At 48.3% G+C, this 24,374-nt stretch overlaps 6 protein-coding genes across 6 annotated transcripts; 3 read left to right on the top strand and 3 right to left on the bottom strand.

The window, feature by feature from the left end:
- Nucleotides 1-744: 744 nt before the first annotated feature.
- On the top strand, nt 745-5,790 carry RhiXN_10090 (SNF2 family amino-terminal protein; the record flags this gene model as incomplete). The annotated part of the gene is made up of 14 exons (XM_043329906.1): nt 745-1,296; nt 1,352-1,619; nt 1,673-1,849; nt 1,906-2,448; nt 2,509-2,768; nt 2,831-3,106; nt 3,173-3,657; nt 3,753-3,918; nt 3,981-4,316; nt 4,382-4,555; nt 4,615-5,032; nt 5,096-5,173; nt 5,231-5,407; nt 5,465-5,790. 14 exons carry the CDS (start codon nt 745-747, stop codon nt 5,788-5,790), a joined length of 4,236 nt encoding a protein of 1,411 aa, XP_043182740.1.
- A 1,762-nt stretch (nt 5,791-7,552) lies between these two features.
- On the bottom strand, nt 7,553-8,138 carry RhiXN_10089 (uncharacterized protein; the record flags this gene model as incomplete). The annotated part of the gene is made up of 2 exons (XM_043329905.1): nt 7,553-7,894; nt 7,965-8,138. The coding sequence occupies 2 exons, from the start codon at nt 8,136-8,138 to the stop codon at nt 7,553-7,555; spliced, it is 516 nt and encodes a 171-aa protein (XP_043182739.1).
- A 4,029-nt stretch (nt 8,139-12,167) lies between these two features.
- Nucleotides 12,168-15,024, bottom strand: RhiXN_10088 (jumonji family transcription factor; the record flags this gene model as incomplete). Its single annotated transcript, XM_043329904.1, has 6 exons — nt 12,168-13,383; nt 13,434-13,888; nt 13,937-14,211; nt 14,264-14,503; nt 14,567-14,629; nt 14,697-15,024. The coding sequence occupies 6 exons, from the start codon at nt 15,022-15,024 to the stop codon at nt 12,168-12,170; spliced, it is 2,577 nt and encodes an 858-aa protein (XP_043182738.1).
- Nucleotides 15,025-16,188: 1,164 nt separating this feature from the next.
- Nucleotides 16,189-17,078, top strand: RhiXN_10087 (DDE superfamily endonuclease; the record flags this gene model as incomplete). The annotated part of the gene is made up of 2 exons (XM_043329903.1): nt 16,189-16,302; nt 16,359-17,078. The coding sequence occupies 2 exons, from the start codon at nt 16,189-16,191 to the stop codon at nt 17,076-17,078; spliced, it is 834 nt and encodes a 277-aa protein (XP_043182737.1).
- Nucleotides 17,079-18,229: 1,151 nt separating this feature from the next.
- Nucleotides 18,230-21,072, bottom strand: RhiXN_10086 (E3 ubiquitin-protein ligase DMA2; the record flags this gene model as incomplete). Its single annotated transcript, XM_043329902.1, has 9 exons — nt 18,230-18,539; nt 18,594-19,148; nt 19,226-19,316; nt 19,451-19,602; nt 19,708-19,922; nt 19,971-20,062; nt 20,112-20,258; nt 20,312-20,822; nt 20,890-21,072. The coding sequence occupies 9 exons, from the start codon at nt 21,070-21,072 to the stop codon at nt 18,230-18,232; spliced, it is 2,256 nt and encodes a 751-aa protein (XP_043182736.1).
- Nucleotides 21,073-22,726: 1,654 nt separating this feature from the next.
- RhiXN_10085 (F-box-like domain-containing protein) lies at nt 22,727-23,314 on the top strand (the record flags this gene model as incomplete). The annotated part of the gene is made up of 1 exon (XM_043329901.1): nt 22,727-23,314. One exon carries the CDS (start codon nt 22,727-22,729, stop codon nt 23,312-23,314), a length of 588 nt encoding a protein of 195 aa, XP_043182735.1.
- Nucleotides 23,315-24,374: the final 1,060 nt, after the last annotated feature.

Genomic DNA, 24,374 nt, shown 5'->3' with positions numbered 1-24,374 from the left:
TTTTTTCTGCAAGCACTGCTGATAAAGTATTTGCGTGCAAGCGTCCAGCATGGCGTGAGCAGCATTTCTCCAATTGTGGAAAGGTGAGTAACGAAGTTAGAAAGGAAAGATTGGATCTTAATAAGGTGACAAACCTTATTCCGCCACATGATAGAATTGATTAAAAACAAAATGAATTCTTGAAACCGACAATTGAGTGAACATCCACGGTTGTTGTTCATCAAGCCTTCAAAAGAAAAGAACATATTTAATACAAGATTCTAAGGCACAGGGAATCGTTCCAAGATGATCCAAGCCTTGCACTGAAACTTAATTTACCCCCGCATTTATCTTAGCTCAAACAATCTGCAATCTGACTGTCATCAGTTAATTTTGGCTGTGGGGGTTCCCACTTGAGAGAATCAAATGTAGATACGGACAGCCAAAGATTGAATACGGCTGAGATGCCTAATATGGGTAATGCCTTAGCTGAAAACTGCTTCCTTTAACGGTATTGATTGGCTTGGCATGACAGCGGAGCTTTGAGGATCCAGCAGACAAAGTCTGAGACAAGGTAGCACTATCTTATGATCGCCATGAGACATGTGATTGTAATCCTGGAGGCCATGATACAAAAGAACCAATGCTCGCAGGTAGCAATACCCCCAAACGTGATCTTTGCAGTCCCAGCTACTACTTGAGCTACTTAGCAGTCTATCACCACTATCTCACATTTATCCTTTTCATCACACTTAGATCCTCACCATGCCTTTGACTCCCGTTGCCCACTCCGTTCTCTACCTGTTCGAAGCTGCTGCTATGAACAAGTCGCACCCGTTAACCTGCCCTCCCTGGACAAGCAACGTGTGGAGGGAGCTTTTTGGGCTGTTTCCTCTAAAGGGTAGTGAGGACTATTACGATGCTGAGATTGATGTAGTTGGCGACAGTGACCCACAGTTGGATTCAAGCAAGGAACTGGGCCTCACCATGCCCGAGTCTTCAATCGCCTCAATCACCGAAAATCGCCGAAAGGCACTTGGGCTCCATGAGCGTCAGGCTGCAGAACGCTTCCTGCAATATTTCTGGGATACCTGGAAGGCGGATTATGTGAGGAAGATACCAATCCGCAAGACAATCAAGTCCACTACTCGAGGCGAGAAAGGTGGCCCGGACCCTTATGGGTATGCTGCGTATCGCAACCTGGTATTGGCTGCAATCAACAGGAAGGGCGGCGTCATGAATCAAGTGGAGGAGACTTTGGGAAAGATTGGGGCTACTCCTGCCGATCTCTGGAAGGATGACAGAAGCTTAAACAGGGTGAGTTTTACATAACCAAGTACGTCTCAGTATTTGACCACAATCATACACGCAGGAACGTCCAGCTACCAAGCGTGTTCTTGAGCATCAGGTGCCTATAGCTGACACCCATGCAAGGCTGGAAGAACGAGATGTGCAAGCAGCTTTGGCTCGAGCCCTATTTGGCGATGCAGGGGTCAGCAGTCGTGGGACTGTTGTCCCAGAGCTGATCCCTACAATTCGTTGCTTTGCACAGCGCAAGTATGAGAACCTTGCGCGGAGCTTAAAGTGTAAGGTAGCCACATCATGTGCTAGAATGCAAAAGGTCGACAGCAAACTGGAAGGTAAGCAAGCCAAGCTTCACGGAAAACGCCAAGCTAATGGATTGTTATAATAGATGCTCAAAGGCTCAGATCCCCCAAGGCATTGCGTGACGCAACAAGGGCTTTGACTGATTGGCGGAAGATAGCAATAGGGACAAAGGAGGTTGATGAGCTTCACTTCCTGTCCAGGGAACGTACGCTGAAGCAGTTATGGTCAAGTCTTGGGTTTGGAAGTCTTGAGGATGATCTGAGTGAGTACCAACCAGCTTGTGTTTAAGTTATTTGCTTATAGGAACTCTTGAACCAGCGGCGTCAAAATCTAAAAGCAAGTCAACTCAAGATGGTCCAAGCGAAGAAGAAATGCAGGCTGCCTATGCTTACTATGTTGAGGAGTACTGCTATGGAGTTGGCTGTCTTGACAAGTCTGAGCTTCCTATCCCTACAGTTGGTGTCTCTGGTCTCCACAGTTTGGTGGATGGGTGCGAGGATATTGGGGTATCGCATCTCAAGTCCTTGTCCACGGAGGCTTTGTGGGCCCAGCTAGGACTGCCAGGTGTGGATCAGTTCCCGTTTGCAGAGCCTGGCACTGGTGAAAGCGCCAAAGACATGGCTCCACTGGCCAAAACTCGTGCGGTGCCGTTTTGGCATCAAGTGGTAGGCACTCTCAGAATCTTGGAAGGCGCTTTCACACAGAGAGTGGGCGATTGCGCCCAACCAACTTTACTGTGCGACAATGTTGGACTTGGAAAGACGGTGCAAATCATTGGGGTCATTAGCATGATCCAACATTACTATAAGCAACAGGAACTGCCAGCCAAAGAGCGTCTTGCAACACCCATGTTTATCCAAGGTGAGTGGCGTTTGTGTGGCTGATGTGCTGTTTGGTTGACTCTGACTCTGTGACCTGTAGAGCGAAGCTTGCCATACTTTGCAGGCCAAAAGTCCATACCAAATTTGCCATCAATTGTCATTACTCCGCGGACACTTGGCAATCAATGGATGGAGCAATGGAAGAAGTTTACCCAGCTTGGTAGTTTTGTTCCTGTCCGGTACTCAGTTGAGAGCGGCACCCTTGAGAGCTTCTGCAGTGACCCAACAGGTCCATACCGCGCTGCAGCTGGACGAGACTTGGAGCATGCAGGGCGAGTAGTTATCATTGCAGACCTATCGGTAAGTGTACATTCATTGACTATGCTGGTAGAACTATTAAATAAATCCGGTGACCTTATCAGGCTATTGCAAAGGAAGCAAAACGGTGCTTACAGCTCCCTCCTGCATTCAAGGGTAAAGATGCAAGGGAGTACGAAGCTAAGGGCGAGACACCTGCTTTCAAGGCAGGGATCAGCAATGCAGGCTCACTCTTTGGAATGCGCTTTCGGGTGGCAGCTGTGGACGAGATACACAATCTCCGAAACAGCAGTCACACTCAACGAGGGGTTCAGCTCATTACTCAGTCCTCGTCCTTGGTGATTGGAGCAACCGCCACACCATTGTTTACGTCGCTCAAAGTAAGTCATTTGACTATGTTATACACCAGCGCATCATTGACATTACGTTACGCCTGTGCGTACTAGTGCCTGCTTGCTCTTGGACGAAACCTGCGCTACCAGCCATTGCTTGGTGAGCAAGGAGTTCAGGTCTGGAACGAGATGCAGGAAATGCTGTCAACTGGTAATGAAAGTTGGAGGCTTACAAGCACAGCGGTAATTCAAGCCACAGTAGAAAGGGAGCTTCAAGCGGCACTTTTACTTGGCAAAATTCCCTTGTACAACCCCCGCGCTGCTAAGATCAAGGAAGAACTGGAAAGCAAGTACCAGGCTGAGGACCAGCGGAGCATCCTCCATATGATTCATGTCTCAAAGCAGCCACTAAACATGTTGCGCTTGCTTCTTCTCCCCATCATGATTCGTCGCACAAATGAGTCCTTAGACTATTTGGGCAGACGAATCTTGGATCTCCCGTTTGTACAGAAGTTCATTGCTTGGGCACCCATGAATGAAGAAGAGAAGGAAATGCAACGGGTCATCAATCAAGAGCACACACAGCAGAAGAGCAAAAAGTATGTCTCACCCTTTTTTGCCTTTCTCTCAGATATAATCTCCTGCCTCCGTATTCTATCACACAACAACTGACTTTGTTGATGATTTATAACAGAACAAAACTGGCGCAAAAGGCTAAGGCTGCCAAGAGACAAAAAAGAAAGCAAGCGCAGGACAATGTGGGTGACAATGAGGATGAGGATGTAGATGAGAATACATGGAATGGGTCTCAGGCACAGGGGGAGGTGGAACGGAGCGATTGCAAGAATGTCAGGTGGCATGTGAGTCAAATTTGCTTTCCCATATAAGCTGATTACACCAATACTTACAAATCTCAAATCAGAACTTCCTGATAGAACAGAAGTTTGCTGGTATGCTGGCTAAGCTGGGAGCGCTACGGCTGGAAGAGCAGGCTCAGGAGCTTGATCGTGGTACCTTGACAAACAAAGTCACCGATGACTGGACAGTGGAGAACCTGCCCCAGAAGATGTCCACAAGGATGCAATGTGTCATGGGATTGATTGAGTGGTTCTGGATCGGCAACCCCAAACCCGTTGCATTGCTTGAGGATGGTACGCTAGATAAAGCAAGGCTTGTGCAAGAACCTTTGCCCAGCAAGAAGCCGCGGAAGTTTCTCATATACGTGGAATTTCAGCAGCACCAAGCACTCATTGCAAAGGTCAGTGCTCTTATTTCTTGCAAGTTATTTGTAGCTTCACGTTTGATGACTGAAAATTATATCAGATGCTCACTCTCAAAGAAAAAGACTATGTGACGTACAACGGCTCTATGGCTACCACCAAGCGTCAACGGTCTGTTGAGAAGTTTGCCAACGACCCATCATGCCGAATCATGATCATCAGCAATGTAGGCTCAGCTGGTCTCAACTTGGTGGAAGCCTCAGTTGTGATAATTGTAGTATGTATGGCTCAATGTTTGCATCACTCAGTTTGTCTAACAAATTTTCCCATCTGCAGAGCAGTGTTTGGTCTGGGCTTGAGCTTGACCAAATCATGGGTCGCGTTGATCGCCCTGGGCAGCTGCGAGATGTAGCTGTATACAACATCATGGCGCCAGAGGGAATTGATCTGGCCCTGAATGTTTACGCAGATAGTAAGGCACAGCTCTCTAACCATTTCCTGAGCTTGCAAAGAACCTTGCAAACTGTGTACTCGGAAATCGCTCAGCCACACTCCAATGATCACGATGAGCTTGACTTGGAGGAGATCCCTGCAGTCCCTTCAACAAAGGGTACAAAACCATCCACTTCCAAAGCTGGGCCACACAAGAGAAAAAGCCAAAATGAACAATGCTCTCGAGATGCAAATGCTGTTCAAAAGCTAGCCCTAGCCAAGGCACTGGGATCGCAGGTTTCTGGTGCTCCCTCAAGCAATTGTACGTTGCTCCAGCCTAGATAAAGTTTGACCATTGCTGATCAGGAGCAACGTATTCTGACAGTAGTCCCTACAACACAGAGCATGCAACCTCTTCCAACATTATCAACAGGAAGCACAGAACAGACTGATGAGTTGTTGAGTAAGTTCTTCTTGGATATTGATTGCGGAGTGCATAGAGAATATTAACGTTGTGAAGTATCCCAGGGTGTACTTACCACCACACCAAATGCCATTGGTGCCCGGACAATGGTGGCCAGTAGTCAACAAAAGACTAAGTTCCATGCAAAAAAGGCAAGACTTGGTCACTCTTCTTCTGACCCGTCATTGGTGGCTGCGGCAACAGCACAGCCAAGTCAGCCTTTATCTGCGACAGGTATGGATTCATTTAAACACATTTTCTGCCAAGGTTGACACACGTTATCTGTTCAAGGGCCAATATTGGTGCCAGCCAAGAAGCGCACAGCACCGTCCATGGATCCACCAAGCAGCATGCCAACACGTACAGATCCAGCTGCCAGTGGTAGCTCTTCAAGACAAGCACCAATTGTTCCCAGGCCATCTGGAAGTGCGCAGCCAAGAGCAGCTACTGCTACACCGGAGCAGCTGTTGCAATTACAGCCTGGGTCTAGCTCCACAGCACCTACTACATCTGGGCACTCAGTAGTCACAGGAGGTGGAAGCTCACAGAGGAAGGTGTTCCGTCTGAAAGCATCAAAACTCTCAGCTAGTAATCACTCTGTTGACGCAAAAAAGTAACAATTTGAAATCTGTATAGCAATTCACTGGCAAGTGCTTAATAATATTATATTGTATAACAAGCCATAGGGCCCCCTGTAGAAAGAAATAGAATGGGTGTCTTTCTGTAAGGATTTTAGAAATAATTGGTCTCCTAAAATGGTCCGCTGGAATGGCTTGGAATTGGCCTGCACGCAAGAGGCTGTGCAAGCTTGGTCCAACAAGTAGACCTGTCCAAAATGCCTTTCTGTAAGCCATGGCCCATGCAAATAGAAATTGCGTTCTAAAAGTAAATTTTTAATTGAATTTAATTTTACTCCTGTACCAAGTCCGCCCCAATTATCCAGTGTATGCGGGCATATGTTATCATACATCATATATGAAGCTGCAAAAGTATACAAAAGGGTGTATAACAGCTCAAGGATGTAATTGAATAACTCGGTACAATGAACTCCCTTAAATGCTTTGACTATGAAGAGGACACTTGGGCTCAAGAGGCGCATTGGCGTGGCCCTTGCTTTTCCGCAAGGGCCTGGGGTTGGATCACGCGTTCTCAGCAGGCATATTGAAGTGGTGAGTGGGGAGCAAGTTTGTACAGGTGGGAGAGCGCAGAGGACTGAGGATAGGGGAGGCTGCTTTTTGTTTGCGCCGCCCCTATCCCCTGTCTCTAATATATTGTAATTACTGTTGGAATATATGCAGTCACTGCAAAGCGCCAAACTCCCAATTTGGTTACAAATCTTCAGGGCCTTATCTTATCAGCTTGATCTTGTTCCATTCCAAAGCTTGATACGTGCTTTACAAAATAGAAGGGGGGGATACCCCCCCTCTCTAAAAAAAGATTTTAGACGTTTAAAACACCCCCCCTCCAATATCCAAATCTGCGTCCGAGCGCATTCCACACCAAGTTCCACGGTGTGATCTGCATCTGGACTGGGCCTCATTTCTAAACTGACTTTTAGAATGTCCGGGATGTTCTAAAATTGTTACAGAAAGGCAGCCAATGGGTACGTTTCTGTAAGGATTTCTTCTAAATTTGTTGTCCTAAATTGTTCTGTCAGGACGGGACGGACTTGGCCCGCACAGCAGAGGCTGTGCTAGCGCTTGGACTTCATGTATTGCCTTTCCGTAAGGAATGGTCCATGTAAAATAGACTTTACTTATAAAATCATAATTGAAAATCTATGTACATGATCAAAGATCCCAAGTCAGTTGCTGTTCTTGCAAACTGGTGCGCTTGTTGATTGTTTCATGCTTGGTCAGCAGTGGCTAATCTTCCATGTTGGATCACCAGACTGAGGGTGCGTTCATAAGTGGGTCAAACAAGATAGGTCAAATGTTTTGTTGAGTACACGCAATGTTGTGATTAAAAATAATTATAGAGCTACATGTAAGGTTTTTGAGACATCTGGCTATCACATACTGGGTTCTCAAAGTTGTAAGCTTAGCTGCAAAACGTCAAGAGACATTTTGCATAAAACAATCAAAGGGGGGACAGCGCTAGTACATCCTTAAAAAATAGTAGGGGGTAGAGCGGTGGGTGGTCATGTGACTCACCCTCACAAGGACCCCCAATTATCACAAGGGAGGCTTCTTTGGAAATCCGGCCCTCTACTAGTGTTCATATCTGGAAGCTTTTTGGCGGCCGCTCATAGGACTCATGTCCGGAACCCAAAGATGCCTTGGACCCCAAGCCTTCCATGTCCGGAAGTTGAATGATGCCTTGGGCCGTATGCGCCCGGCGCTTAAATGTATTTATCTCTAAATATATACATATTTTTTTTTATGACCCCGCTCCAGTTTTTGAGCCCACTTGCGGTATGCCGGCCTTCTCTAGCTTGGGTAAAAGTCGCGTCAGTTCATTCCTATCCTTGAGAATGTGGCAATCCTTCAACTCCACGTCCTCAGTTTCCAAGCCTGGTGTGTTTACAATGCCGACGCGCATCAAGAGCTCATTTGTTGGTACCAGTTGGTAGTAGGGGATCTCCATCGGCCGACCAAGATGTATAGCCTGGTACTTGGCCCGCAATCCAATCTTCTGATAGATTTGGACGGCGACATATGAGATATGGCCAAGATGGTTGGTTTGGGGGACCCATAGGTTCATCCCATTGTATCCACCCTCCTTGATGTATATAGCCATAACTATAATATTCAGTTTGAACTTGTCCATATACAATTGAAACAAGACTTACCTCTCCCAAGTACAAGCTGTTTTTCCGACAGAATCCAGACAAAAGACCCGGAGTATCAAAGGCAGGGAGTAAATCTAAGAAAGTACTAGGGGCGGACAGCGCGCTATTCCGTTTGATTATATCCTTCCCAGGCCAAATGATATTACGCGCGGATAGTTTGCCTAAACTTGCCATAGTATGTGTACGAGTTTTAAGGATGATTGCAAACAAGCTCCAACTCTAACAATGATCACGCAATACGCTAAGAACAGCTAAATTTTTTGGCATGGGAAGACAACAGAAGTTCCCCAAGCCTTAGTAATCCTGAACAAAATGCAAGCGCATATACCTGGGACTTCAAACTCAAAACAGAGGATGAAAACAATTGATTTTAATTTAGACTAGTAAATACAGTAGCTAAATGTACCAGGAACGCTACCTAACTCCCAAACAACAACGCAAGTTGAATACCATCACAATCAAAATTGATTGTTTGACGGTGTTAGCACCCAGAAAAACAATCACCCAGAGAGTGGACCTGCACGTGATATCTGGAAGCCAAAGAAGCCTCCCCCAGGATAATTGGGGGTCCTCCCTCACATAACTGTGGGTGGTATAGTTACGTACCAAGTATGCAACTCTGCATGAGCAGTGCAGTGGATGGTCACGTGACTCACCCTAACACAGTTGTGTGTGGTATAGTTGCGTACCAAGTACGCAACTCTGCATGAGTAGTGCAGTGGAGGGTCACATGATTCACCCTAACATAACTGTGGCTGGTATAGTTGCGTACCAAGTACGCAACTCTGCACAAGTAGAGTGGTGGATGGTCATGTGACTCACCCTAATGTAGCTGTGGGTGGTATAGTTGCGTACCAAGTATGCAACTCAACATGAGTAGAGCGGTGGGTGGTCACGTGACTCACCCTAACACAGTTGTGTGTGATATAGTTGCGTACCAAGTACGCAACTCTGCATGAGTAGTGCAGTGGGTGGTCACATGACTCACCCTAACATAACTGTGGGTGGTATAGTTGCGTACCAAGTACGCAACTCTCCATGAGTAGTGCGGTGGAGGGTCACATGACTCACCCTAACATAACTGTGTGCGCTATAGTTGCGTACTTGGTACGCAACTCTACATGAGTAGTGCGGTGGATGGTCACGTGACTCACCCTAACACAGTTGTGTGTGGTATAGTTGCGTACTTGGTACGCAACTCTGCATGAGTAGTGCAGTGGATGGTCACGTGACTCACCCTAACACAATTGTGTGTGATATAGTTGCGTACTTGGTACGCAACTCTGCACAAGTAGAGTGGTGGGTGGTCATGTGACTCACCCTCACATAACTGTGGGTGGTATAGTTGCGTACTTGGTACGCAACTCTCCATGAGTAGTGCGGTGGAGGGTCACATGACTCACCCTAGCACAGTTGTGTGTGATATAGTTGCGTACTTGGTACGCAACTCTGCATGAGAAGTGCGGTGGATGGTCACGTGACTCACCCTAACACAATTGTGTGTGATATAGTTGCGTACCAAGTACGCATCTCTGCATGAGTAGTGCAGTGGATGGTCACATGATTCACCCTAATATAACTGTGGGTGGTATAGTTGCGTACCAAGTACGCAACTCTGCACAAGTAGAGTGGTGGGTGGTCATGTGACTCACCCTAACATAACTGTGGGTGGTATAGTTGCGTACCAAGTACGCAACTCTGCATGAGTAGTGCAGTGGGTGGTCACGTGACTCACCCTAACACCATTGTGTGTGATATAGTTGCGTACTTGGTACGCAACTCTACATGAGTAGAGCGGTGGATGGTCATGTGACTCACCCTAACACAGTTGTGTGTGGTATAGTTGCGTACCAAGTACGCAACTCTGCATGAGTAGTGCAGTGGAGGGTCACATGATTCACCCTAACATAACTGTGGCTGGTATAGTTGCGTACCAAGTACGCAACTCTGCACAAGTAGAGTGGTGGATGGTCATGTGACTCACCCTAATGTAGCTGTGGGTGGTATAGTTGCGTACCAAGTATGCAACTCAACATGAGTAGAGCAGTGGGTGGTCACATGATTCACCCTAACATAACTGTGTGTGATATAGTTGCGTACTTGGTACGCAACTCTACATGAGTAGAGCAGTGGATGGTCATGTGACTCACCCTAACACAGTTGTGTGTGGTATAGTTGCGTACCAAGTACGCAACTCTGCATGAGTAGTGCAGTGGAGGGTCACATGATTCACCCTAACACAATTGTGTGTGATATAGTTGCGTACTTGGTACGCAACTCTGCATGAGTAGTGCAGTGGAGGGTCACATGATTCACCCTAACATAACTGTGGCTGGTATAGTTGCGTACCAAGTACGCAACTCTGCACAAGTAGAGTGGTGGATGGTCATGTGACTCACCCTAACATAACTGTGGGTGGTATAGTTGCGTACCAAGTACGCAACTCAACATGAGTAGAGCAGTGGGTGGTCATGTGACTCACCCTAACATAACTGTGGGTGGTATAGTTGCGCACCAAGTACGCAACTCTGCATGAGTAGAGCAGTGGATGGTCACGTGACTCACCCTAACATAATTGTGTGCAATATAGTTGCGTACGCAACCCTGCATGAGTAGAGCGGTGGGTGGTCATGTGACTCACCCTAACACAATTGTGTGTGATATAGTTGCGTACCAAGTACGCAACTCTGCATGAGTAGAGTGATGGGTGGTCATGTGACTCACCCTAACATGATTGTGGGTCATATAGCTGCGTACTTGGTACGCAACTGTGAGTACAAGGAGTAATCATTGATCATGTGACTCACCCTAACATTGACCATGGTGCTATACTTCTGCATGTTGTACGCAATTCTGTGTGGCATGGGTGGTCAGTTGTCACATGACTCACCCTAACTTAGGGGATGGTGGTATTGCTGTGTGTAAAGTACGCAACTTTTTGTAGGAGGGCTGATGCTTTCCCTATAATCCACCCTAACACCATATGTGGGTTGTGTCCACCTGGTTCCCACCCTGTGCCATATCACAGTTCACCCTGCAGTGTAGCTTGGGCCACCCTGCAGTGTAGCTTGGGCCACCCTGCAGTGTAGCTTGGGCCACCCTGCAGTGTAGCTTGGATCACCCTGCAGTGTAGCTTGGTTCAACCTACCACCAACCTACTACTTTGTAATAACAAGGTGACAGAGCTACGGAGGCCAACCCGTGCTATTGTCGTTCGAAAATTTCGTGAGTTGTTAGCTCCGAAGTGTGGTATTGGATATGTCAAAAAATGTAAGGTCTCTACTTATTGGATGTATATATGTGACTCGGTCGGCGACGGTGTCGCCTAAATGACAAGTCGTAACACACACTCGATATTGGTGTTCAGAGTAAAGACAGGGGGAGAGTGGGTAGAGGACCCGGGACCTTATAAGGTGCCCGGGTCGATACATGCGTAAACAGAGGAAACCAAATGAACGTATATAGTTAGTAATCAGCCTGAACAGAGCACCGGGTACAAGTGTAACATAGGGAGAGGTAACGGTGTATTGTAAGGGTAACGCATACACCAGAGCTAGACCTACAGTGATAGCGTAACCCTTACAATCAGGCTAATGTTGGTGAAACTAAGCAATGACTACTGACGGTTGTAGAATTCATATCGAGAACAATTCACAGAAAGAAAGTTAGAATAAGTTCAGAAGGGGGTCAGATCCTATCTTTCTTAGTGTGTGCTAGATACTTATACTTGGTGCGCAGAGTATGTTCGGGTTTGCCCATACCCGATCCCGGCTGTTGAGTTTCGAGGGCCAGTGTTATGACCGGCTCCGCTAACTCGAGAGCCGGTTCGGCTTTGTTGATCCGGTTTGGTGGTTGACTAAACAATTGTTTTGAACTAGAACCGGGGAGGCCTCGAGGAGAGCCCCCTCTACGGGGGCCCGAATCTATCCGCAGTACTCCGGAGTGCTAACAAGGACAGGAGTGCCACGAGCTGTTCCCCCGACATCCTATAAGTGAAAAAAATCCTCAATACCCTATCAGACATCGACTCATCTATAGGGACATGTTCCCTGAGTAGCTCCCCCCCCCACCTCATATGCGTGTTGTCCGCCTTATGACAAGGCTGATTTTGGTTACAAACATAAAATTCAATTATCAGCATATTTACAAACTACCATTGCCAGACATTGATTTTGCAATGAATATACTATGCCTGACCAGACTTCACAATTTCCAGTGCTTCCCGTACAACTTACTCTGCCTCGCCACACTAAAAGCCGGTTTCATTGCTAGCAAGGCTTCTATGTTCTCTTTGCTTTTGTTGCGCGGAAAGTCTTGCAGAATACTTGCAGCGCCTAGAATAGCTTTGTACTGCGCCTCCGCTTCATCTGAAATTACCCCGAATGCTTTGCCACTACAGCCCTTGACTATTATTTGGTAGTGATGATCATCAGGATGAATCGCTCTTGTTCCACTACGTGTGGGACCACGGGGCTCTTGAACGATGGTGACGGGCTCCCGAATGGATCCAGTAATGCCCAACTCGAACACGATTGATATTACGGGCAGCTTCAAATCAGGAACGGTGATGGAGCGCTTGACGTTGCACTCCATAGGCCTTTGTCGATTCTTGAACTGTAGATTGATTGCCGATGTTGTGGATGGGTCGATCGGGCTTGTTGTAGATCCAATGTGGACCGGAATGACCGCATCAATAGATTCATGGCCGTCTTTAGCCTGTAATGCCATCCCACGTACAAGAGCAATAGCAAGTCCTGTTGAGGACAGCATATTAGCATCCTCAGCAAGGGCAAAGTGCGAGAAAAAAACATGGCAATTGGCAAACGCTTGGTTCAAAGTGGGCACACTCTCTAATCCAGTTAGAGACCTCGCTCCCTTGATAAGGTCATGGTGGTTTGAGTGGAACAGGGCGAAAAGAAAATCCATGACTGGGATCGGTTTATGATACCATGGCTTGCGATTATTCATTGTCGAGTCAATTGTCAAGGCAGCTTCGTATGCTGCCGTTACTAGTAGTCGGCCTGCGATCTCCCCGCGCTCTCCTCGAGCAAGAAGCCCTTTTTTGATTTCCTCAGATAGTCGCCTTGGTCCCAGGACAGCGATTCCTTTGCGATCGGAGTTAGAGGCATTAAGGTACCGAGCAGCAGCCTCAGCTAGGATAGGTTCGGACGGGGCTCCAGTGTACATGTATCCTTGGTGTTCGGGGATCCAGTAAACCACGCGGAGATGAGATTCTACTAGCCTTGACTGTATAGAATATGTGGTATTATTGGTCGCGTTGAATGCGATACCTATCCGAACGCCCAGTACAGCAAGGAGCGCATCGCTGTTCCTGTCGTTGACTCCAGAGGCCGTGAGTTTATCCACAGCCAAATCGAATATGTTCTTGTTTGGATTACTCTTGTGATATGAATACCAGCTATTCGAAGTCATTAATTCAGATCATCTGTTGATCAATTGTGCACCCACAGAGCACGGCCAAATCCCACCATCACTTCGGTCTTGGACACGCTTTCGAGCGATAAAATTTTTATATCATCTAGGACTGTCGATTCGTAGATGTCGAATGGTAGTTCTGTGAAAGGAGGTATCAACCTTGACCCGTTAGTCACACGGTCAGATGGAAAGCTGGTAGGTGCTGGAGCAAAGTTTTCCAATCGAGAGTTGGTCGATAAAAATATGAAAAACAACCTGTAGTCGATGAGACTGGCGATGGCTATTCCGAGGTTATGGTATTGGCTCTGCTCGTGTTCCTCATCTGGTGTTTTGACAGACTCGGTTAGCGAATGAGCTTCATCAAAGTAGAGCAAACAGATATTATCTTGATTCGAAGAGCCAGGTTGGATTAGCTCCAGAAGTGTTTGACAGCTTTTCTGCATGGAGGTCTCTATTTCACTGAGAGAGAATTCATTAATCTTCAAGCTCTGCTGATAGCGTGAGTTGCGACCTATGGAAGAGATCCCAACGCTTACTGAGCTAACTAGGTCGGCGTCTTTGATAACGCTGTCATAAAAGAGCTTTCGCTTTGTCCCTACCTCGACTATGTTCTGCCCTTTGTTGAGATATTTAGCCCAAGCAAGAGCTAAATCGGATCCAGTAATGCCCGAAAAACAATCTTGGACCACTTCGTGGGTCTTATCAAAAAGTAGCTTGAAAAATAGCATATAATCGGCTTGCTGCTGCTTGTCGCTTAGGCTCTGGCGCTTCAAGAAGAATTCACGTATATTTTTGTCCGGCGGCGGATATGCTACAATGACAAGGCTCTAATTATGCTATGATTATCACGACAGATGACTCACTTATGCGACCTTCTGGTAGCTTTTCACGAATGTTGATAGGGATTGTGAATACCGTGTTTGCAGCTTCTTCGACCATCCTCGACTTGCCCATGCCGGATGACTGAACGACCGAGATAGACCAATTATACGGCCTGTTAGCAGCAGCTTGCCCAGTTGGCAAGAGTCTTTCTCTGTTGAGCGTATCGATAAACAGCTTGGCCGTGTTGCCGACGTATTGATCTTCAAATGCTGACTTGAGACCTAGGGCAAACGATATAATATATGACCAACAGGTCAGAAATAAATGTTAAGTAAATGGCTCACTGTGCCCGCTTTCACTTGGCTTCATGGCGCCCAGTTTTTGAGATTGATTGTATGGCATCAGAGCTAGAAATGACGAATGTTACATCCACGAGTGCATAACATTCTGAGTAGAACTGCGATCCCCACTTACGATGGTCCATTAGCTCTTCATAATTCTTGGAGGTGTAAGCAGATAAAAGGTCTTCCAGGAGCTCCACGTTGTCCATCAAATATTGATGGTATTGTGATATCGTCATAGGTACTTCGTCCTTGCCGGAGTGTATTTCCAGAAGAATGTGAAGAAGAGTGGGAGCATCATTTGCTGTGAAGCACCGCGACGATACAAAGAGACTATTCGGATTATTTGCCTTCCGTTTTTGAATTGCATTCATAACTCTGGTATTTAGCTGAAGCTTCGCCTCGTGAGCATTGCTAAGAGATCCAGTTTGAGGGTCTTCATGCGTGGAGTCGACATCCATGAGGGCACTCATTGTGGTGAGCCACGAGATCTTCAAGTCAGCTGATAACCCCTACCGGGGTTCTCCCAGGTAAAAATCACGTGCTGTATCTTTTTTATACATTTCTGTTATGAACTAATAGGAGCTTCACGTGCTACATTTTTAAAAAAAAGAAATTCATATTTAGAGAGTTACATGCGAACGAGGCAAACCTCTTACACACGTGCTCTGTCACGATAGTTCTTCGACTAATAAAATACAAACACCCGCAACCGAGACCAGTGAGAACGTAGAATATGGACAAAAAATGAATGAGAAGAAACAGGGGTAGCCGACAAATTAGCTTGTACTTCAAGAGCCACGTCAATATCAAGATCAAGTGGTTGCACGACCTTGGTGAGCGCTGTTCGGGGTGTCTTGTGGGCTGGCCAGTCGAACCCCAAAATGATTGGACGGGCGGTCTTGGAGCTTCGGCGCTCGTGCCACTAATAGAAGAGTCTTTGGCCAATTTTGCGGAACTGGGGGCAGGCCCACGAGTTTGTAGATACTACTAGCGCTTTTAAACAAGTTAAATGGCCTTGCCTTGACCCCTTTATAATTACGACAAGTAAATACCCGACGCCAGTTCAGAGCTGATCACTGAGCCATAAGCGCCCAAGTCTCCACGGTGCGGAATAGCTCTAACGACCAGTCCCTACAATGGCAATAGACCTCGTGACTTCTGCCTACATCCAACATCAATCTCCTTTGGCAACTACTGCTAAATGAGTTCACCAGACGCATCTATGGTGCCTCTACCCAACAGTGATTCCGAAAGGGACCCAACCTATGTATATGGCGCACCCATCTCAGTGTCAGGCTATTCTCGGGCTTCTAGTATTGCACTGTCTGCCCATGAAAAAGTAACCAATACGTCTCCCGGTGGGTGTTGCTGCGTGATCCGACAGTCAAACCTTGAGTGCGCATATATTTTACGCTGCGGCACAAGCCAGCACTATGTCAGTCTCTTCAACGAATCAAAGCGACATTTTGACCGAATCTTTGCTTAGAGAAAAATACTTGCATGCTGCTGGGGGATCAAGTGGGAGGAACTCGATGTAGATGCGGCTGATAATATGATGTGGTGCAAGCTCAAACTTTGTATCAGGCTATTGTCCCCGTTCACGATGATCAGTGACTCCTGACATGCATAGATCCTTTGATAAATACCAATGGGTCTTGCTTCCGCCCTCGAATTTCTTATTCCCGCTCTGGAACAAAACATTGCTAGCAGGACCCAACTGCCAAGCGTTCACCAAGGTATGTCAGGAGTATTGTGATCAACCGCAACAATTCGGTTAATTTACTCTGAGTAGTTGTATCCTCCACAAAGTGGTTGGGAATACAGCTTTGTGCAATTGGTTCCATGCCCAGATACTCTCACGCGTGAAGGCAGTGCTCGACCTACTATCCACTACTCACCATACGAGTCGCTACCAACCATCACTTCCTATATTCATCCTTACTATGCTATCTGCAACGTTAGCCAGAAGGACGCAAAACACCATGCAGATAAGACAAATAGCGGTCAATACGACACTATTCCACCTGAACCAGACCTTTGCTCTCGTATACAAGCATGTCGCATTATCCATGAGACCTGGTTGCAAACAAAGCCAGATCCTCCAGCGTATTTGGCCCCACCACCCCGATCCACACGCTCCTCGCAGTCAGCTCATTCAGGCTCATCCAGCGAGAAAGATCATTCGTGCACCAAACAACGCATCAGGCGTGCAAAATTAGTAGACGGTAGTAAATCTGCGCTTGTCGTACACCGAGAAGACGAGGATGAACAAGACGATGAGGCTCAAGAATCCTACTCTGCCAGCACCGCCTCTACGCCAGAAGAACTTCAATCTGTGACTGATGAAAAACATACCTACGATTGCTACCGCGGCCAAGCGGTAGTTTCCTTCCAGTCCAAGGTCGGGCAATGGCTAACGGACCAACAAAGCTCTATCAGCCGGGATGAACCTGGCCTAGCGGAAGAGTTCCTGGGACTATTACCCAGAGAAACCCAACTCGCATCACATTGAACAGTCCGCATACCATTGATGACTATTGATGGGGACTGAGGATACCTGACAAGCCCCCGATAAACGATTTTAGCACTTTGTATATTGAGTTCCTCGCCGTTGGCGTTGTTCAGTCCCGCCGATGTCCCTCAGTTTGATTATTAAGCATGACTTTTAATATATTACAATCATGGTATGATATATGGGCGCGTATTTTCATCGTAGCTTTGTTTCCTAAACACAGCGGACCCGGATGAATGATCCAGATCTGTTCGAAGCCATCCTGTCAAGAGATGCTCAGTCCACCAGAAGGAGTCCATAGACTCCAATTCAAATACCAAGCCACCCATAGAACGACGCAGCTGGTAGAAGGCAAGGGAGTAAATTATCGATGTTCAGGAGACTGCCAGTGCCAGTCCCTCTGGATAAATACTCAATTGCTTAGTTCTAATCCAGCACTCCGAGCAACACCAAATTTTGAACAAACGCTCGAAATTGCGGGTCGTACATATCTCGCTCTCCGCCACAAACAATAAGTGATATGAGCCCAACTCTAGGAAAGAAATGAACCAGCGCAACAAGGGCCATATGCAAGACGGACAGCACCTATACTTACCCGCTTTGATTCGTGTGCCCCGCGACCGGAAAGCGTAAACTCGGCTATAATTCGATCCGCCCTGAAAGGTGGCATGGACTCATACACACACGATAAAAGAGAAAATTCACCGAGAGTTCAATGTTGCAGCTCACAGAATACGTATATATGCGCATTCACGATCCGATTTGATCAGGATTCGTAGTATTGGGCTAAAAATATCCACGTCTCCAGAATAGTCAGCCTCGTGCTGATGGCATCCATCACGCACGAAGCACCATCTGCATGCTCAACTACGTCACAAGTTCACGTAAATCATAACAACTTCGTTAAATCCGTACCAATTACAGTTCAAGTATATACCAACCCAACAGCAAACGTCCATTCCACATACGACAACAAAATCAAGAAACAACACACAAAAAGATAAAAGCACGCACGAGTCATATCAGATATCGGATCGGCGGCCCGAATTCACAGATGCAGTTTTACCCCACGGCCGTAAATAACCGCAGGGTGAATCATCCTCCGCGCGCCCGCGAGTCGCAGGCCGTATAAGAGAGCACCGCTCCGGAGACTAGATCTTCTTGACCTGCGAGCTGGGACCCGCCTCGGTCTCGGTCGCGACGCTCATCCGCTTCATGCTGTCGATCACGAGCGCGTCGTCATCCTCTTTGTCATTGTCATCCTCTTCATCGTCGACGAGAATGTGCTTGGCCGACTCGGTGTCTTGGGCTCGGTAAGGTGTGGCCAAGTCGACGCTGGATTCGTATTCCGAGGTGTGGCGGAGGGCAGGGATGTCCCCCACGGAAGGGATAGAAGGAAGGCCCGATCCGACGCCGTTGAGCGCGGTCAGAGTGAGGAACTGATTGTTCAAGGGGGTGGCGCTAGGAAATTCTCAGTATTTTTGCCGAGCACGACCGGCGAAAACCAAGACATACGAATTGAAAATGTCGTGTTCACGATCGGGAGAGCGAGGGACGATGATCCCGCCCGGTACGCGCACGAGTTCGTCCTCTGGCTCGTCCGACACCAAGGTCGAGTCGAACAATCCCCGCTGAGCAGCCCTCAGATCTTCGCTCGACCCACGAGGGGTGGATCCGCCATCCGAGTTGTGTGGCGGGCCCGAGTGGGTACTTTCTGGCCGAAGTCGATCGCTGCCAGTATCCAGCGTCGATTGCCTGGTCATGGATCCCGAAGCCTCGTCGCCGGGCACAGGTGGTAAGTCTTTGGTTCCATGCTCAGGGCTCGTGCCGACACACACATCGACACATTCCCTTGGGGCATTAGCCGCAACTGCCGCTTCGATCAAGCCGACGACAGCCTCGGCTTCATGTACAGACGCAGCATAGATGCTGGGGGCTCGAACACTCGGGGCGTGGACACTCGGGGCGTGGACACTCGGGGCGTGGACACTCGGGGCGTATTCTTGCTCGACGTCTTCTTCGAGGTCGGCAAATGTTCTGCAGAGTGGGCAAGAGAAGCCGGGGTGGTGCCTGGACGTGAGAACAAAAATGGCAGAGGTGGGAATCGGACTTTAGTAACCGGAACCGAACGCAAATTAAGGACGTACTTTATGAGCAAAGGCCGAATGCACTTGTAGTGGAAGCAATGGGAGCAGGGGGCAATGAACAAGCTCTGCAGGATGCCGACCGGGAACAGACCTGCGAAATGAATAGAATCAACAAACGAGATCGAGGTCAAGTCCGTGGTGAACGGGACTGAGACAGCGCGCCAAGTGCTTCGCGCTCGGGTATCAAGTTCGCGAGCCGGATCCGTCGAGAAGAGTGGTACTTACAGATGCAGCAATCAGCCACGCTCGTCTTTCGCGAGTTGCTCGGACCGGCGATGACGCTTGGGGTGCTGGTGCGGGGCTTGTCCTTGGCCTTTTCCTTGCCGCTGTCTGTTCCCCGACCCTGGAGCGTTTGGAGCTGCTTGAGTGCGCCGGTGCTATTGAAAAGGTGACGTCATGTCGAAAAGTACACAAGCAGATGAAAAAAAGTGGAGGTGACGTAGAATGAGCTCAGGAATGAGAAAATAACGAAATGAACCGACTTGAATTCATTGGCCTCGCGCTGCCATTCGCGACCGACTTCGACGCGGATTTTGACGCATCGATAGATTTCCTCAGCGCCTCCCTGGTAATCAACGCCGAGCTGGACAATGTCACCATCATGGAGCTCAGTAGGGCGGGACTCGATGTTGGGCGCAGAGAGACGGGTGTGATTGAGGAATGTGCCCGATGAGGAACGAGTGTCGCGGATCATAAACTAGGTAAAATAAGGATTCGGTACATGGGGAAGAATGCAAGTATGTACCTTTCCACTCGGAGCACACCAAATCTCGGCATGGGCACGAGACACAACTTTAGATTTGAAGGCGATCTTGGTCGAGTCGGGTTGCCTAGACGCTGCCACGAGGGATGAACACGCGATCGGCATAATGAAAATGAGAATTACCAGTTACGACTCGCTCTGTGAAACGGCCAATGCGGAGGACGGGACCGCCTGCCTTGACCTCGCGCACGATGGGTTCAAAGTGGAGGGTGCGTGCCTGGGGATCAAGGTGGGGGACCAATCGCAGGCGGTGGGAAGGACCGGTGCCAGCTAGTGTGTAATTAAGCAAAAGTCATGAAATACATCCGTTCATGGGAGCTTACCAGCCGTGGCCTCGCGTGGGGTGTTGCTGGCAGAGTCGGTGTGGGTGCGAGAGGAAGAGATCGCCGGTTGGGCAGCAGCAGCAGGAGTGGTGGGAGCAGGGGTTTCGAGAGGAGAGAGATCACCGCCGTTGCTGCGTCGTCGTCGCAAGATGCCGCCAAGGCGTGCAGCAGTGCTGGGAGCATCGTCTGTCGCAGGCGAGTGGCGGTGCAGAGAGGGCAGGTGGAGGTGGAGATGGCTTGTGCTCTGGTTTTGGTTTGGAGACAGGCCAAGTGCTGCGTCGGTGGGAAGATTGGGCGAAGCAAGGGGCGGGGACGGACTGGTGGGGTTCACCGCTGGAGGAGTGCCCGTCGTCGCAGATCGTGCCCGTCGGCCCATAAATCCCAGTATGGCCTGTCGCGTCGACGACGGCGATCGGGCATCCTGGAGCGGCGCAGTACTCGTCGTAATCATCTCAGAGTCGGGGTGTAGCAGCAGATTCGAAAACGAACGGCCTGCTCGTAGGTTGTGGTACTAATCCTTATGTCAGCATCTGCTTCCGTCCCGCCTCCCACTTTTCAGGCACACTCTCTCTACTCACCACAACGCGAGGACTGAGCGTCCAGGGGCTGTTGATTCGCGGTGACTTGTCCCAGTTGGTCGTCGCGTGTCCTGTCTCTGCTCCTTCCACCACCGGCTCCCACTCGTCCGTCTCGGAACTCGTGCTCCGGGATGAGCCGGACGTCTCCCGTCCACTATCGGCTAGTGCTAGATCGGTGTTCATTCGCTCTCAGAGGGGGGATCTTCCTCTTGCTCTCCTCTTCTTTCCCCTCCTCTTTTACCCTTGCACCGCCGCTGGAGGCTGGGCAACTGAGTTTCTCCCGCCTGCTCTTTATCGCTCCCACGGATCTCGTGCGTCCGCACCTCGCTTCGCTTTCGCGCCACTACCTTTATGACCTGTCTATCCACTGCCGCCCTCGCCTCTCTGCTATTCCAGGACGCTGCATGCTGCACATTTTGCGCCTATTCGATACTGTGTCTTGTATTTCCCTTTATGGCCATTTGCGGAGTGCGAACCTCCGCAGCTCTCCCATTGGTCTCGGCCTAGCCGCTTCCAGAACCTGGTTCCTACGCGTCGCATCTATGAACGAATTCCACTTTCCGGTTTGCTCAGTCTATCACTCGAGTCGGTTCTGTGCATCTTGTCCTACCATTTCTACATGTACACTACCGGGTTATGTTAATGCACTACGTTTCAGATACAAGCCTCCTTGATGATAAGCTCTCGTTAACAATCTGTTTTGTCACATCACACCTTGCCACTAATCATCCATCCTGATGGCTCATCAATGGTACATTCCTCGTCTGGCATACCCACCAACGTATTCAGAAGGCTGCCCAAGCGCTGTGAATTCTGCATCGCCTACCCCTGGGCGCATTTATTTATATGTGTAAACAAAATTATATGAAATGTACGAGCATATACGAATCAGTATGAGCGCACCAGTCATGTATGCGTCCGATCGTGTGCCTTTCAATGCAATTACTCTGGCCCAGTGTACAACTCGAGCATTTTCTCTTGTGTATATACCGTGGCCCTTTGCACGACCTCGACATGATCAATCTATTCTGTCGCTCCGTTGTGCGCGACTCACATAAACATCGACGCTTTCCATATCTTCACATTTGAGAAACTTCACATAAGCTCCCGGTCGTTATCTTTAACCAGGCGACTCGTAATCGTCTTAATCAGACCATTCCGGTACCGTTGAACGCCGCCAAGTTTTGAAAGTCCAAACACAAGCGCCGGTCTTGTTGAGACGTCTGGGCCCCAAGGTTTGGGTCCCAGTTAATTGAATTCATGAAGGGCGCCGGACTGGCCCTCACCCAGACTACTTCATTGTAACAAGTTTAATCAAAGCGCTAATGAAGATGTTTGTCTGAGCATCGTCTCCAAATATCCCACTAGGTATATTGCCCATGGATGGTTGATCCATTGGTGGGCAAGATAAGTGCTCGAGTAGGCAAGGCACCGGGGGTCTGTGCCCCTGGCCACATGTATACCGCATGCATATAGCACGTGCCCGCATACGCGGATATGTACCTCTTCCCACCACCTCGTACACTCGTCCCCAGTTCCCACCAGCCTGCGGACGCTGGTCAAAGACTGCGAAAATTGAATTGGCAAGGTCACCCAGGTTATCATGAGGCAAATAGAGAAACAGAGCACTTGTCATATCTCGTGGCTTCTGGTGCCCGATGGCGTGCGCCAATCCATCGGCCAACGAGACGGTCTGGGGAGGAAATCATTTCTGCCGATCACACGTACGTGCATGGGTTCTTTGAGTACATCAATCGTTTGACTTGATATATCCAACGCAGCATATATTAGGAGAAAGGTTCTGGGGGTCAGTATACTCAGCGCAATCCCCATCATTATGCAGAATGCCCCATTGCACAAATCGCTGTTCGGTGGAAGGCAGCTGTCTCCCTGCAATGATTCCAAACAAGGCAATCCCCCACGTTGCAAGGAGAAGTCCCATGACGTAAACCCGGATTCGATCAAACAGGCAATCTCGACCGGAGATCCGGAAGTAAGGACCATGCAACTACGACAAATACGTTCTGGCTCGGCTCTGCATGAGTATATTGTACTTGAGCTTGATGTCATGATTGAGGGACGTGTGCAATCACAACGGTTCCAAATCGAAGCTCAGCCTGTATCTCGCTCGGCATTTTCCAAGAACTCTCAGGAACACAGCAGTGTCGGAACGGATATCTTAAAACCCTACAGCCCCGAGCAGAATAGCACTGATTCATCCGAGTGCCTGTTTGAGCTTGTTTTTCACCAGTTTCTTCCTATCAGTCGCGTCTTCAAGATATGGCAAGTTATCTCTAAGCATGCGCCCCACACGCCCCAGTTTGATTCCTGTTTCTACGCACGTACCCTGATGCTCTGTGTCTTGTGTGAGAAAGGGGCATGGTATGAGGAATATATTTGGGTAAGCCATAAAGATACCGCGTAATAACGTCAATTAATCAAAAGACTCACCTGCTCCGCTCCAATTCTTCGAATGGGCCCATATTATGCATCTAGAAATTTGAAAGGGATGGAAAGCCATCAACAGAGACACGACCACCTCTCGACAATCTCTCAATTGACTCAGCTGAGGTAGTAAGCGTGAATATTCGAGTGCCATGTTCAAAGAGCGTGCTAGCTGCTCAGGGCAGCCGTACGCGTAGTACCAGCCGACAATACAAATTAACCAAGTCAGACACGGGTCAGTTGCAAAGCTATTTATCGAACATGATCCAAGAGCATAATCGACCAGCCACTTGCTGGCTGCGGTCATGGATGACGCGCAAAACCCAGTTCGCAGCTGAGCGAGAGGTCAAAGAGACAATTAACAGAATATGGAAGGATATCAAAGGATACTTGGATCAGTAAGTATGGATTAAATGCAATAGTTTAGCAATTAGTTGACGATACCTTAAGGGGCCTTTAAACCCTAACAACTATGACCCCCTGGCCATCGCTAGGCAGATATGCTGTTGGCTATGGTGAATTTGGGAACAAAATAGCTCGATAATTTAACTTGGTATGACTACTATGAAATTTGGGACTCAGTATGCATGTTTTTGAATACCTTTTTGACCCACTTTTGGTTCTTATATGCTGCAACCTCATGTATACATAACTTAACTTGGCATCCAGCACACGTGCACATTCTGATAGCATTGCCAGTCTCCTCACATTCGTAGTTCACCATTATTTACCTCATCATATTGCGATTATCTTATTTGTAATATTTACACAAGCCATTGTTGTACATGTGGAGAATGCTACTCCCAGTCTGTTTTTATAGAAAATTCAGGAGCGTTCATGTTATCTTCCGATATGAGCGCTGGTAGACGGCCCGAGGCTGAAGACACAGAGTAAGGCACCAATTGATTCCACTGATCAGCAACGCAGCTAGGATGTCCAGATCTCAGAAAGGTATCTTTCAGCCTCCCAGACATGTGTAGGGCATGGGGTATATATTCGCGGGCTTGTTCAACCCATCATAGCACATTACTCACTCAGCC

Source organism: Rhizoctonia solani, chromosome 8, assembly GCF_016906535.1.
Source record: "Rhizoctonia solani chromosome 8, complete sequence".
Taxonomy (NCBI): Eukaryota; Fungi; Basidiomycota; class Agaricomycetes; order Cantharellales; family Ceratobasidiaceae; genus Rhizoctonia; species Rhizoctonia solani.
This window is presented reverse-complemented; position numbering and strand designations above follow the sequence as displayed.